The 15,329-nt window shown below is 33.0% G+C and overlaps 1 protein-coding gene across 1 annotated transcript in view; it reads right to left on the reverse strand.

The window, feature by feature from the left end:
• The window catches only part of niban2a (niban apoptosis regulator 2a), a 57,141-nt gene that overhangs the window by 8,290 nt on the left and 33,522 nt on the right, over positions 1-15,329 (reverse strand). Inside the window, 3 exon segments of the mRNA NM_001080586.1 lie at positions 1,255-1,442; positions 6,405-6,567; positions 8,430-8,534. Of these exon segments, the coding sequence (NP_001074055.1) occupies positions 1,255-1,442; positions 6,405-6,567; positions 8,430-8,534 (456 nt within the window).

A 15,329-nucleotide genomic window follows, 5' to 3' on the forward strand; every position in this document is an offset into this window, starting at 1 on the left:
TATACTGTTTATTCATAAGGTTTTAATTATATTTGTTCATCTGTCAGGCTACAGTGATTATTGGCTTTAACGTATTCAGCCTTTCAGTATAGGCCTATAGCAAAGTAGAAATAGCTTGGCCTCATAAAATAATCCCTCAAACAGCTGTCAAAATTGACCAAAAACAATACATTTTATTCTGTCTCTAATTTATATATATATATATATATATATATATATATATATATATATATATATATATATATATATATATATATATATATATATATATATTTATTTTTATATATATATATATATATATATATATTTATATATATTTATATATATATATATATATATTCATCACAATGGAAAATATTTTTATTTTTAGAATATTTATTAGTGATGCATGCAATGATTACAGAATAACAACAACAAAAAAAGCAAGGAATGGCAATCACTGATTTTTGAAATCACATTTAACAATTGCAAAAAGAGACTGGGCAGAAGCACAGCTTCATCTGGCAGAGGAACAACTGACTCTGACCACACTGCAGCAAACCAAGGCCTGACTTGAGATTCGCCCCCTAAAGGCTTTGCTCAGACAAGCTGCTCTCTCCACATCAGATGAGGAAGTTTGAGGTTTGAAGTTTGAAGTTTGTCAGATTGTGGAGTTTTTGACATTAAGTCTTTTTTTTTAAATTTACATCTATATTTAAAAACTTATTATAAATACCTCAATGTACAGTGTTTGTGTTGTAGGTCTCAGATGAGCGGACTGCTAGAAGAGGATGGGGTGGGGGTTTTAATGTTTTTAGTTTAGTTTTTTTTTTTTTTAATGTGTGTGTTTTCATTTCAAATAAAAATAAAGATATATTGACCCCACACTGGCTATTCTACTTGTTGCTCTTTACATAGGCCTATCTATCCATCTACATTGAGCACTGGTAATCCAGATTTAGTGATCCTGAAAAGTTCCTATCCGGATCAGATTGATCTAATCCAATGTTGCTTTGAAAAACTGGCTCAAAAATTGAGCTGGATTACGTGATCACGGATCGCAAAAACAGGATTACTAAATCCGGATCAATTTTATCCCTTTTGAAAAACCGGCCCCAGAAGATGAACAAAGATCTCATGGAAACTAAAACAAAATGAAGGCAAGTAATAACAAATGTTTTTTTATTTTTGGATGAACTAATCTTTTAAGGTAGTAAAAAAATCTGTTTAGGAGGTATATTCTATATGATGTCCTGTGTTGTTGTTTTTTTTTACCTCTCCCAGTTTGTCTTTGCTGCTGTCGTTCATTGTGTTCTTGCTGACCTCCACCAGCTCTCGGAAGAGGATGTCCCTCACTTCAGCAAATCCTCTGCTCGTGGGCTCCATGAGGGCCTCCAGGATGGAGTGGATGTAGGGCTGAATCTTGCTCCTCACAAACTGTTCAATGCGGGGCAACACCAAAGCTTCAAGCAGAGGATTGGACAAATGTTAGAACAGGACTTCCTTTATGGTAAAACCAGAGATGTCCAAAGTAGCGCCTTTGGGTTAAAGTTGGCCCACTGTAACCTTTTGATTCAAGTGTTACTCACTGCAGAGCCACATGGGCAGAGCTGAGCTCCAGCTCCTCCTAGCTCTTCTACCAGTGATATCACTGGGGTTCGGGGTTAGGGGAACGCTAGGTGTACACATTAGTTGTGTTTGACTTCATGCAGCGCTGCGCAGACTGATCGAAATCTGTCTTAAAATGCTAGACGCTAGACGCCACGTGACTGTCACATGTGGTATCAAAGTATTCAGCCCCTGCAGCATCTAAAGAGCAGGTGCTGCGATGACGGCACTGATATTACACGATTGGCCGAGCTCACCGCATGGCAAAAACCACGTGTGTTTCGGGTTTATTAATGGACAAATTCAGTCTCACAAATTTTAAACAAACAATTAGCTTTTTATACTCTCGCTCTCTTGTACACATCATGTTTATTAAAAGACTACAAATATTTGACTGCAGTATCATCTTTTGATTATCATCAATGATCCTGACACTCCTAAAAAAGTTTCTTAAATTAAGTTAAAAAAATGTTTTATTAACTATAAAAAATATAATTATAAAATATATTTTTAAATAATTTAAAATTATTTCAAAAATATATTAAAATGTTTTAGAATTTGTGCTTATTGTTTTGTGTTTAATAGTTCTCTTCGTGGTATTTTCTTTTTATGTGTTCTCTTGTTTTCCCCTTATTTCTCATGCATTTGTTATATAGGCTACTTAAATTAAATTCATAATTTATTTACTGCTTAAAAATGAACAATAGTTTGTAGAGACTGTATTCTGTTTTATTTGTACTGTAAATCTTTTGTTGTTATTGCAGTAAATAAATCAATAAATGATCTCTTCATGTGATCGGTCATCATGACTGCAGCAACTTTGAGCCCCGAAGTGTTTGGCTTGATGGCTCCGTTGTCAACTCCGCCCCTGCCTGTGCTTGGCTAATCTTTTTGATTGCCGGCTGCAGCCGTCAGCTTATAGGAGGCGGAGCTGGAGCTCAAGCTCCCCCTCATTTGTCCACCATCACATCTGAGAATGATGGAGAGGGTTGGGAGGAATGCCTTTAACAGAGCTTGTCTCTTCTAATTTGACGTGACATTTTTTTGTTTGTTTTATTACTCGGCTATAAAAAGCAAACTGAAATTAAATGTTTTAATAAGAAGAATAGTAAATGAATCTGAGTTGGGCGAAGCAGTGGCGCAGTAGGTAGTGCTGTCGCCTCTACAGCAAGAAGGTCGCTGGGTCAGGCCTCGGCTCAGTTGGCGTTTCTGTGTGGAGTTTGCATGTTCTCCCTACATTCACGTGGGTTTCCTCCGGGTGCTCCGGTTTCCCCCACAGTCCAAAGACATGCGGTACAGGTGAATTGGGTAGGCTAAATTGTCTGTAGAGTATGTGTGTGTGAATGTGTGTGTGTGGATGTTTCCCGGAGATAGGTTGCGGCTGGAAGGGCATCCTCTGCGTAAAAACTTGCTGGATAGGTTGGCGGTTCATTCCGCTGTGGCGACCCTGGATTAATAAAGGGACTAAGCCGACAAGAAAATGAATGAATGAATGAATCTGAGTTTTTAAATACTGTTTTAAATACTCGACGAATAGAGCAGTGTTTCCCAACCCTGTTCCTAGAGGCACACAAACACCTATTTTGGAAGTCTCCCTTATCTGAGCCATTCATTTCAGGTATCTGAGTCTCTTCTAATGTTTTGATGATTTGATTCAGGTGTGTTTGAATAAGAAAACAGGTTGTAAATGTATACTGTTGGTGTGCCGTCAGGAACAGGGTTGGGAAACACTGGAATAGAAGACTTTGCTCACAGATGTCTTCTGCATATCAAAAACTAGCGTAACTCCATTCTGTTATAAATGAGATTGTTTTTGTTCGTACTATGATAAGTTCAATTTTAAAAATAAATAAATAAAATAATAATTAAACAAATAAACAAATAATGCAACTATATTTAACTTCCGCCTTCTAGCCTCAAACAAGTTTGGTTTTTGGCCCTTCATAAGAAAAACTTTGGGCACCCCTAGGTAGAACAACTGATATGCTTAATATGTGTGTACACATTAAATGTACTATGTACATTTGTAACAACATTTTTATTTTTAGGAGTGCTTACAAAAATTAGGAAAGCAGCTAAAGCTTTAGAAACTTAAATTAAAAGTTTAAATAAGTATACTGTGGAACACCACTACTAACAAAATGCCATCAGCAGTAAGTCAGTCTGACCACTAGGAACTACAAAAAAAGGTTAGAAAAGAGAAACTCATGCTTAGGTGTATAACAATGTTTCTCTTTGATTGTTTACTATAAACGTATAATAAAGGTATTAGTAAAACATCATCTATAGGTCAGTATGAATGTACTACAAACCTTCACAATGTGAAAAAGGTGTATTGCAGTATTTTGTTTCATAAAATGTATGAGCATAAATAGAGCTATTGGGAAAAGCTCATCTACGGCAAGTCAGTCTGACCACAAAGCATATACTACCTTCTAAACCAGCATTTATTTAATAATGTTTGGGTTTTGGCACTGTGTATGTAATTGGCATACAGTTCCTATGCCAGCATAGTGAATGTCCGATGATTAAAGCTTAAAACTTTACAGAAAGCTTTGATGGATTTCATCATAACACAAGCTGACAACGCTCTCATTCTCAGAATGGAGGAGTTGGGATAAAAGAGCTGCATTGTATATTAAGACAAAATGAATGTTGGCTTTGGATAGATCTATCATACGAGACCTCCAAAATTCCTTTAAAATGACATAATGCAGCACTTAGAATTGGTTAATAACATTTAAGTTCATGAAAACTGAAGCTTCAAACCTGCATAAGAAATATTTAGAGTGCATGTGAAATTTCACATCTCAAATGTGTCAAGTTTGCTTTCTTAAAGGGATAGTTCACCTAAAAATGAACATTTATTAACCATTTACTCACCCTCAAGTGGTTTGAAACCTTTGATTTTTTAAAACAAATTAAGATTTTGAAAGAAGCTGAAAACCTGTAACCATTGACATCCATAGTAGGAGAAACAAATACTATGAAAGTCAATAGTTCAGCATTCTTCAAAATATCTTTTTTTGTGTTAGTTTAATCAAAGAACAAAACTCAAAGGTTTGAAACAAGTTAAAGGTGAGTAAATAATGACAGGATTGATCCCTTTAAGTGGTTGTGAGAAACAAAATTCTAATTCTGTTATGTCTCACTCCTTATATTAGTGTCAAAACAAAGAACCCTTTGGAAGAAGCTCAATAATGAAGCTGAAGACTGAACACAACGACTCTAGATCACATAAAGGGCCCTTATATCAGTGAACAGGTGATTGTGGGAAAGCACCTGCCTTACATGTCAAAACAACCACTATTATACAAGCAGTATTGTTCATTATAAAGGTGCCATCACAAACACACACAGCTGGACTCAATAGTGATTTATACATAGATTAAATATAGACTCATACAAAAACTCAGAAAATATGCTGCCAAGACCATATTTTTTAAGACATTTGAAATGTGCTACGGGTGCTTTCGGTGGAACAGTCGTAGCCACAAATGACACAAGAAAAATGTGCTCCTGCCAAACCTACATTATGGCACGGCAGTCTGGGTGGTTTTTTTGGTTACAGCCGGACTAAGTCAAATGAGACTGAATTCCAGTGACTGTCTGCAAGAATGCGAGTCTGAAAAGCCGGTCATAATTTACTCACCCTCGATTTGTTACAAACATTCATGAGTTTTTTTCTTCTGTTAAATCAAATAAAGAAAGCTGGAAACCGGTAACCGTTGACTTCCTTAGTATTTGTTGTTTCATGCTATGGATGTAAATGGTTACAGGTTTAACCACTTGAAGTAAATAGTAAATTTTCACATATTGGGTCAATCATACTTCCAATTGTAGTCTTGTTTTTAGGGCAACATTATCAGAAAAAAAAAAAAAAAAAACATTTTGGCCAAACCTGTAACTATTGATGCTTGGCAACTTTTTGGCACCAATTTGCTAAACTAAGGAATGATTGTATAATAAAACATTAATTGATTTATTGATTGTATAATAGAACAACTTTAGTTATATATTATTATTATTATTATTATTATTAATATTTTTATTTAATAATAATAATAATAATAATAATATTAATGATAATGATAATCTTTATTTAATAATAATAATAATAATAATAATAATAATAATAACAAATCTTTATTTAATAAAAATTTTAATTAAATAATAATAATAATAAATCTTTAATAATAACAATAATAAATCTTTATTCAATAAAAATATCAATACATCTTTATTATTATTAATATTAATAAATATATGACAATAAATACAATACAATAAAAATCTTTATTTAATAATATAATAATAATAATAATAAATGTATTCATTAAAAATTATTTATGTAATAATAATAATAATATAATACAAATATTTAATAATAATAATAATAATAATAATAATAATAGTAATAACAACAACAACAACAACAACAACAACACATCTTTATTTAATGATAATAATAATAATAATAATAATAATAATAATACATCTATTTAATAATAATAATAATAATAATAATAATAATAATAATAAATCTTTATTCAATAAAAAATCTTTATTTAATAATAATAATAAAATAAAAATATAATAAATATTTAATAATAATAACAATAAATCTTTAATAATAATAAAGATTTTATTTTATATTATTATTACTATTATTATTATTATTCAAGCTAACCATAATGTTTCTGTTGCACCTTCTCTTTGAATACATGAGACATCAGATGCAATTTTGTTTATATCCAAAAAGAATAAATAGTTGATCACCAAAAAAAGAAAAAATCCATGAAGTTTGTTTCTCTCACCACGGATTTTCCCAGAAACGTGCTCTTTAGACGTGATGATTTGGTCCATGTCGGTGCGTAGAGCAGCGTCCAGACGAGGGCGCTCCACCTCACATACTTGAACCAGAGCTTCGTGATGAGTTCGTGTCTGTGACAGCACCTGTCTGTAGACTGCATCTGTGATCTGACCGAGTAAACAAACACACAATAAACACACCTGATGAAAAAAAATATAAGCTTATGTCCATATAGATACATCCACTAAATAAAGTAAAGAGCCAGCTGTACACGATCAGTGCATTTGCTGATCATGTGCATTGGTTTTAAAGGTTTTCAAACCTGAATGATTTTGTTTGTGTGATGTATTGACCGGTATTGAATAATTTTAAGATTGTAGACAGTCACCAAAGTAACAATCTTGTTGGAACAATAATGTTGCTGAAATTCTGAGATATTTACACGTTTAAACTGTATGAGGGTCCAGGCCTGTAGACAGCCTGGTAATAGGGTGGTTCTTTTTTCTCAAAAAGTAGACCTTTTTGCCATTATTTGCATCATTTTCTATTAATTATGAGATTAATAACTGCATTATAGTGACATTTTTGCTGGATTAGCTTGTCAAATGGTCATTATAACCACACTTTTTAATATACCAAAAATATTTCCTACATATTTGGAATAAAAGTAATATTAATAAATAAAATAGTAATACAAAATAATGAAAAAAAATTATATATATATTTAACATTAAAAAAAACATTTATTACATCCTATATCAATAGCACAAAATAAATTTGTTAAAGTCTATTGTCATTTATTAGACAAATAACAAACTTAGTCCAGTCACAATCTGGCCCTTTGATTAATAAAAATTTTAAACATAATAATAATATTAATAATAATTAATAATAATAATTAGTGTTTCACCATTTTCTAACCTCTCTTGTAAAAAGGTACATTTGAAAATTCATGGATAACAACAAAAGCCAAAATATTACTGAAATTAATATGGGCCTCTTTTGGTGCTTCACACCTTTTTATTGATCATTTTTCTTTCAAGAATAAGGTCCAAGATTTAGAATAAAAGTTACGTGTAAAATGTTCTCTCTATTTTACAACAATACAGTAGGTCAGTAGTGAAAGATATCTTTACTTATGTAAAATTATATGTTTCTTGCACAGCTGGATGTTGGACTCATGAAAAATAATTGTTTGGATTGGCCAAAACCGATTAGCTGAAGTCACACTGAAGCAAGGACCAACAGAGGATTCCCCTTGGTCTTAAAGCCTTTTTTGATGGGTTATTTTCACAATTTATGATGGCATAGCAATCAAAACAGGACAAAGGAGCTCATGAATGGGACAAACTTGGGAACTTTGTCAGTGAGGGTAAAAACTGTGTAAAAACTTGTTGGATAAGTTGGCGGTTCATTCCGCTGTGGCGACCCCGGATTAATAAAGGGACTAAGCCGACAAGAAAATGAATGAATGAATGAATGAATGTAATTATAGACATTTATATTTTACCACTATCCTCCAAACAACAAGGTTACCCATTTGTCAGCAACACATTTTCAGCATTTGAAATTAAAAATATTATTTAATAGGATTACTTATCCTTTTTAGATATTTAATTAGGTATTGGTCAAAATATGTCTTTTTTTTTTTTTTAGTTTTTCCATTTAATCACAATAAATGATGATGCATCATTTTTTACTCCTATTTTGAGATTTTATTTTCACAAACATTATTTGAAACATTAAGTAGACTTAAAAATAAAGACACTTAGAATGCATATTGAATAAATTAGTTATGCGAAATTGTTTTAATATATTTATCTTGATGACCCTAAAACAAGAGGCACATGTATATGATATACGCTTCAAAAGTATTAATTTTTTTTTTTTATGGATAATATAAATGAACAGATCTATTTCTCATTACCAAGGAAGCATGCTGTAAATATGAAAATGGCTTGCAAATAGTTGCATAAACGATTAGAAGATCTTTTTATAACGACTTCAGAATTTACATGAGAGAACTGACCAGCATCCAGTCCTTCTGCCTCTGCTGTAGCTTTCCTTTCAGGCGAGGTGCAATTTGATTCCTCAGTTCAGGGTGTAAAGTCTCCATCACCAGGTTAGCGAGGATCTAAAAGCACAAATAGAGATAAAAGAAGTACATTATTTAATAACTATTGGTTATGCAACAAATTATATCAGGTTTTATCTACAGAATAAATGGCATGACTGCATTTGAATGCTGCCTAACAAACTGATCAGACAGCTTTGTAGTTTTGCATGCATATCTTCAGTAACCATGCTATTATAGACATCAGGCCTTACAACCTGAAATATAAGGCAGAATATTTTAGTGTTAATATCCACAATGTCCATCACAGATGGCTGCTTTGTTTATGCTCACTGCAATGACAGCCAAAACACAAACAACTATTGAATGTTTGCTCTTCTCCTTTCTGTTTTTAGAGATGGGACTATTATTTCAATCATAAATAACACGCCACAAACATGACACATTTACTTTCTAAATATTAGCACTGGCTCACAGCTTAACGCTGCCTGATATCAAGTAATTGTGTTTGATGGAGAGAGAAAAAGAGGGGTCACGAGGTCAGTGAGTGGAAGGGGCTTTTTATGACCTGTCAGTGATTAAGTGGGGGAAATGACTGACATTTATTAGCTGGTCACCTATAAAGCATTCAGCCACACCATGCACATAATACTAAGCACCTCTGGGTCACACTAATATATGCGAGGAATAGATAATTGAACTCAAATTAGCCATTGCTTTCAATACTTTATGTTTTAAACAATGTCACCATTAATAACTTTGGGATGATGTTCGTTTAGCATAACCGATCTGTTATGATGTTCCTCAGGTGTCTGTTTTGGGTCTTACAGTATTTAAGTATTTACATGCTTCCATTTGGAGCAGATGATTATGAAATACACATAAGGTTAGGTCATTTATATGCAGTGTTGAGCACATTTCTTTAAAAGAGTAATTAGTTTTTTACTTGTTACATCTCACAAATAGTAACTGAGTTACATAATTATAAATGTAACTAATTTACCAGGGAAAGTAACTTAAAAAAAAAAAAATTAAATAAAAAATAAAATGTATATATATATATATATATATATATATATATATATATATATATAATGTAGATTAGTGTGCAATGTTTTATATTTATCTTAGTCACTTGATAAAATATACATATATACATATACATATATATATTTTATCAAGTGACTAAGATAAATATAAAACATTGCACACTAATCTACACTAACCTATAAAACTATGAGTGCACTTAAAAAAATTAAACCAAAAAGATAGCTACTCAAAACATTCTCATTACTAAAAGCCTATTCATTCATTTAACCACCTTAAGATGTGATTATCGTTCTTAAATTTTTCCTTCTTTATTAGTAAAATTCAATAAACAGCTACAAAATATTCTGAACTGAGCTAATGCTCTTAAACACCCCTTAAATCTGCCCATTGCTGGTGTGTTTTGTAGTTTGAATCGGCTTCCAGTTCATTTACACATTAAGGTCAAACGACTCGTGGCAACTCATAAGGCTATATAATGATTTGTCTTGTTCTTTTATTTATGATTTAAGGGTGAGTAAATATCAAGCTAATGTTCATTTTTGGTGAACTTTCCCTTTAAGAGCTCATACACAAAGCGTCCTGGTGTGCACGTATACACCTCCAAACAGCATATCATTAGTGTGTTTTTGTAGTTTTGGCTAGCAGTTCGTTTACACATTGAGGTCAAACGACTTATAGCAGGGGTGTGCAAACTCGGTCCTGGAGGGCCGGTGTCCTGCAGATTTTAGCTCCAACTTGTATCAACACACCTGCAAGGATGTTTCTAGACTGCCTAGTAAGAGGTTGATTAGCTAGGCCAGCTGTGTCTGATAGGGGTTGGAACTAAACTTTGCAGGACACCGGCCTTCCTGGACCTAGTCTGGACATCCCTGACTAATAACAACTTAAATGGCTATATAATTAGTTGTCCCTTTCTTTTATTTATGATTTAGCTAGCCCTTCTCATCTCGGTTGTGCTGATTTCCTCAGCCTCAGTGTAGATTAAAAACTTAAGGTCACAGAGCTCTTTTTCTGCCCTTTAGTTACGACATGCACTTCCATCCATGATCAGAAGTGTTCACATATAAAGAGAATAGTTCACCCAAAAATGAAATTTACAAACTTGAAATGTATTCATTTGCCCTACATTGGTTCCAAAACTTTACTAGTTTCTTTTTTTCTGCTGAACCTAAAAGATTTGTTGAGATCAATGTTTTAAAGAAAGCTAGCTGTCACACCTGTAACCACTGACGTCCACAGAAGAAAAAAACAAATGCAATGAAGGTCAATGGTTAGTGGTTTTCGTCTTTCTTCAGAATATCTTCTTTTGTGTTCAACAGAAGAAAGAAACTCAAATAGGTTTGTGACAAGTGAAGAGTGAGTAAATGACAAAATGTCCAATTTTGGGTGAACTATCCCTTTAAGCACTTTTAAACCACACCTTTCAAAAACAAAATCATTATATTATCTAATTCTTGAATAGCTCCTGGGTATGTTGAATGACTAATGTTTGTGTGTGTATCGCTTTTGGATTGTTTTTGAATGAAATATTTATTTTTTTTAATTGTTTTTGCACATTGGGTGTGAGCAATGTGCAGCAAAAATAAAATATATTATATTATTATTTAAAAGATATTTGTGTGAGCAAGTTCCTTAATCCATAAACCTCACTAAAAATGTCATCCGATAATAAATAGTACACTCACCCCCTCCCTCCACCAGCCAAGTTTCCATGGCTACACAGGGGCCAGGTGGGCAGAAACACCACACAGACCCTCTGACAGAAAAACAAAAAACAAACGGCCCACACCCAGCAGTAATAACAGCCCACACGGCTGTTTCCAGCCTGGTGTCACATCCAGGCTGACCGTGACGCCCAGTTACACTGCTGAGGGTGGCATGAGGAGGAATGGCCATGTCTCTCGCACACAGAGAATGTCAATACCTTCTTTATTTAGTGGTTGAAGCATAAGGGTTCATAAACAGAGGCTTTAATTGGCTTTATACATACACAAGCACACAAAAAGCTCATTCATTAGAAACATTTCCTGGGTGTGTTCTGGCATGGAGCAAAACAGCATGCAAGCTCCAAAACAAATAATTTCTTAGCAAGGTGGATGTGTGTGCCTAAAGGGAAAACCTTGGATTAATACTAGCTAAGCTTTGAAATGTAACACTTATAATGATGACAATAAAAAAATAAAAATAGATAAATAATAAAACGATAAAAAAATAAATAAAGTGAATAAATAAAAATAGATACAAATAAATAACAAGATAAATAATAAAAATAGATAAGAGATTAATAAAAATAATAAAATAAATAAATAAAATTAGATAAATAATAAAAATAAATGAATAAAAAATGAACAAAAATAGATAAAAAATACATGAATAAAAGTAAATAAATAAATATGGATAGAGAGATATGGATGGATGGATGGATGGATGGATAGATAAATGTTGTCTCATAATTAGTAGAAATAAACCTAAAATCTCCTCAATTATAATGCACAAAATGTGATGTTAAATTTAATTGATCCTTGCATGTTTTGTGACACACCAAACCTAAATGTGTACAAAATGGGGGATTTCAATAGCTAACGTGAAGATGCGGCTTTAATTTATTATTACAATCAACTGGCTAATTAAATACTTACTACATAATTCACTGATACAGATATTTTTTTGTATTTTAAAGCAGAAAGCTATTATGCAGAAGCAATTCAAGTGTTATGGATGTGACATTTGCAGTAAAAGCCTGAACATAAATTCACCAGTGAATATGTTAACAGTATACTGAAACATACATTAGAAAAAGAAAACAGACTTAAAACTTACAAGTTTACAGTCTACACAACATACTTTAGAAATTGTGTGGATTAAAAAGCACAACTTAAAAGAAATAATGCTAAAATTAAAAAAGTTAATAAAAGTTGTCTATTTATGGAACAGAATTATTTATTTTATTCTACAGGTTTACGAGGAAAAATTTCTTTAATGGATGTGACAGATGGGAAATTGACATTTGTGTGACTTTAGTTGTTGAAATAAAATAGTTTAAAAACTTTGAGACACATTTGAATATTTTTACATTACTGTCTACATAAATAACGATTTTGCCATTTTGGTAAAAATATTTAGGAAATAATTCTATAATATAATATTAGAAAATAAAATAAGCACCTTAAATTCAAATTTATATCATATAAAAAAGAGAAAGGAACACTAATTAACTTTTTTAATTGTCTTTTTTTTTTTTAAATCCGTGTAAGTCAACAAGATGGACTTTTCCAAATCTTTTACTAAAGGATATTTTCAGCATGTTATGACTAAACTGCGACTGCAGGATAAAGCACACAGAGCTGACCATAACTCACCCCTCTAATGACACATTCTCAGCAGTCTCTCTGCTCTGTGGTTTAAACATTATTGAGGGTTTGCGCTGCTTCAGCAGCATCTTAAATACAGAGTGATCAGACTGATTTATCAACATCAAAAGACACTGAGCTCAGCTGGAAAGATGGAAAACGGTGTATTTGACGTTTATGGCAAGTTTAAATGAGCTTGGAAGGGAGAAAATGGCTCATGTAGAAAGATATGATGTTATGATGTCACTAATATTAGAATACTAACATTCGACTTTCAACTTCAAAAACTTGGTCCACCTCAGTGATTGAACAAGTATGTCATAAAGGGTTATTTTAATACAAATGTCCTAAAGGAATGGTACAAAAGCTTTTAAGTGTTATAAATATGGATTCAAGAGTTCACTTAGCTAATGATTGATTATAAAGCTTGTTTGGCATGCTGTCATAAAATCCTAGAGTCTGGGGCTCCCTCCCGTTTACAAGGCAAGAGGGGAGTTTGAGCTCGGTAGATCTCAAGAACTCCCCTGCTGTAGTCGCTCATAAACAGATAGTGATTGCCCTTAACAGATAACTACTTACTAGGAGCATGTATATTGTGTTGATTTAGATTAGTTTACTTAGGATTCGTGGTTTTGGACTGTGGGAGGAAACTGGGGAACCCGAGGGAAACCCACGTGAGCACGGGGAGAACGTGTAAACTCCACACAAAAACATTGGCTGGCTTTGTAAGGACTAGAACCAGTGACGTTCTTGCTGTGAGGCAACAGTGCTAACCACTGGGCCACCGTGCCACCCATCTAGGAAAGAAGGAGGAGTAGGAGGGGAACGGGGGATTCTTCAAAACGAAGATGGCTTTTATTAGGAACTTAGGGTATTTATAGTGGCTTAGAAATTGTCTGATTGGTGAATCATGAATTGAATAATGCAGAGCTGGCTACAAGCAATCAGAAGGACGTGATCCTCTCAAAATTGGTTTATAAATAAACTTCGAAGTCAAAAAAAAAGTTTGAAAATGTTTCTATTTAAAGCTGGAGTCTTCTGTAGTTACATCTTGTAATAAAACCAATGGAACACGAAAAATTTCTATTTGTCTATCCCAATATTACTAAAAACTAATTTGATTTAAATAATAATAATAATAGAATGTTGAAGGATAAATTAAATTTAATTCATTAGGCAAGGCGTTACATAAACAAGAATAAAAGATAAAAAAATGATTAAAAGAACTAACAATCATTAAAACACATTAAAATGTTAGCAAAAACAGGTTTTAAAGGAACGAAAAAGAAGACAGACAGACATAATAGTGTGATCTGTCGGACGTAGCACAGTGCAGCTCAGTAAAGGCACAGTTAAACAGATGTGTTTTCAGTCTTGATTTGAATGTGCCTAACGTTGGAGCACTTCTGATCATTTCTGGAAGCTGATCCAGCAGTAGGGGGCTTAGTAGCTGAAGGCCAATTCATCCTGCTTTGAATGAACTCTTGGAATATCTAGTATATTTGATCCTAATTATCTAAGTGATCGGTTAGGTTTGTATTCAGTGAGCATATCTGTAATGTAATGAGGTCCTTGGCCATTTAGTGATTTACAGACTAGTAGTAATGCTTTAAAATCCATTATGAATGACACTGGAAGCCAGTGTAAAGACCTGAGGACAGGTGTGATGTGCTCTGATTTTCTGGTCAGAATCCTGGCAGCAGTGTTCTGGATGAGCTGCAACTGTCTGACTGTGTTTTTGGGATGTGAGGAGTCCATTACAGCAATCCACCCTGCTGGTGATCATAATGCTAAACTAAGTACTGACTGTTCAAGTCAACTTTTTAACACTCTGAGAATTCTTGTTAAATTAGCATTTTAAAAAAAAAAGGTGTCAAGTTCCTTTAAGGGGACAGCACACAATACTCCCGTAGCTGACTACAATAAAAGACAAAGTCACTCAATGCTCTCGACTGAAGAACTTTTGTAGCTCATGTTTACATCTTACTGTGAAGATGCTTGGTTCATTTGCATATTTTTCTATTGTATTTCTTTCTTTTCTATCATTGTGAAAACTACTTTAGTTATTTTGTCCCATTCTACTTCAGTGATAGGATTGTGAAATGTCTCAATCTTTAAAATGTATAAATGTAATAGCAACCGTATTTACAAGGAATACATACACATCTCCATAATCATTTTAAATATTTTTGATTTCAATGATCAAAATAATAATAATAATAATAATAATAATAATAATAATAATAATAATAATAATAATAATGATTTTCCCAGAGATGGGTTGCGGCTGGAAGGGCATCCGCTGCGTAAAAACTTGCTGGATAAGTTGGCGGTTCATTCCGCTGTGGCGACCCCAGATTAATAAAGGGACTAAGCCGACAAGAAAATGAATGACTGATTAATAATGATTATGATTTTTCATAATCGAGTAGCCTTAGGATCAGATGGTCTAGAT

This window comes from Danio rerio, chromosome 21 (genome assembly GCF_052040795.2).
Source record: "Danio rerio strain M-AB ecotype USA chromosome 21, GRCz13ab, whole genome shotgun sequence".
Lineage (NCBI taxonomy): Eukaryota > Metazoa > Chordata > Actinopteri > Cypriniformes > Danionidae > Danio > Danio rerio.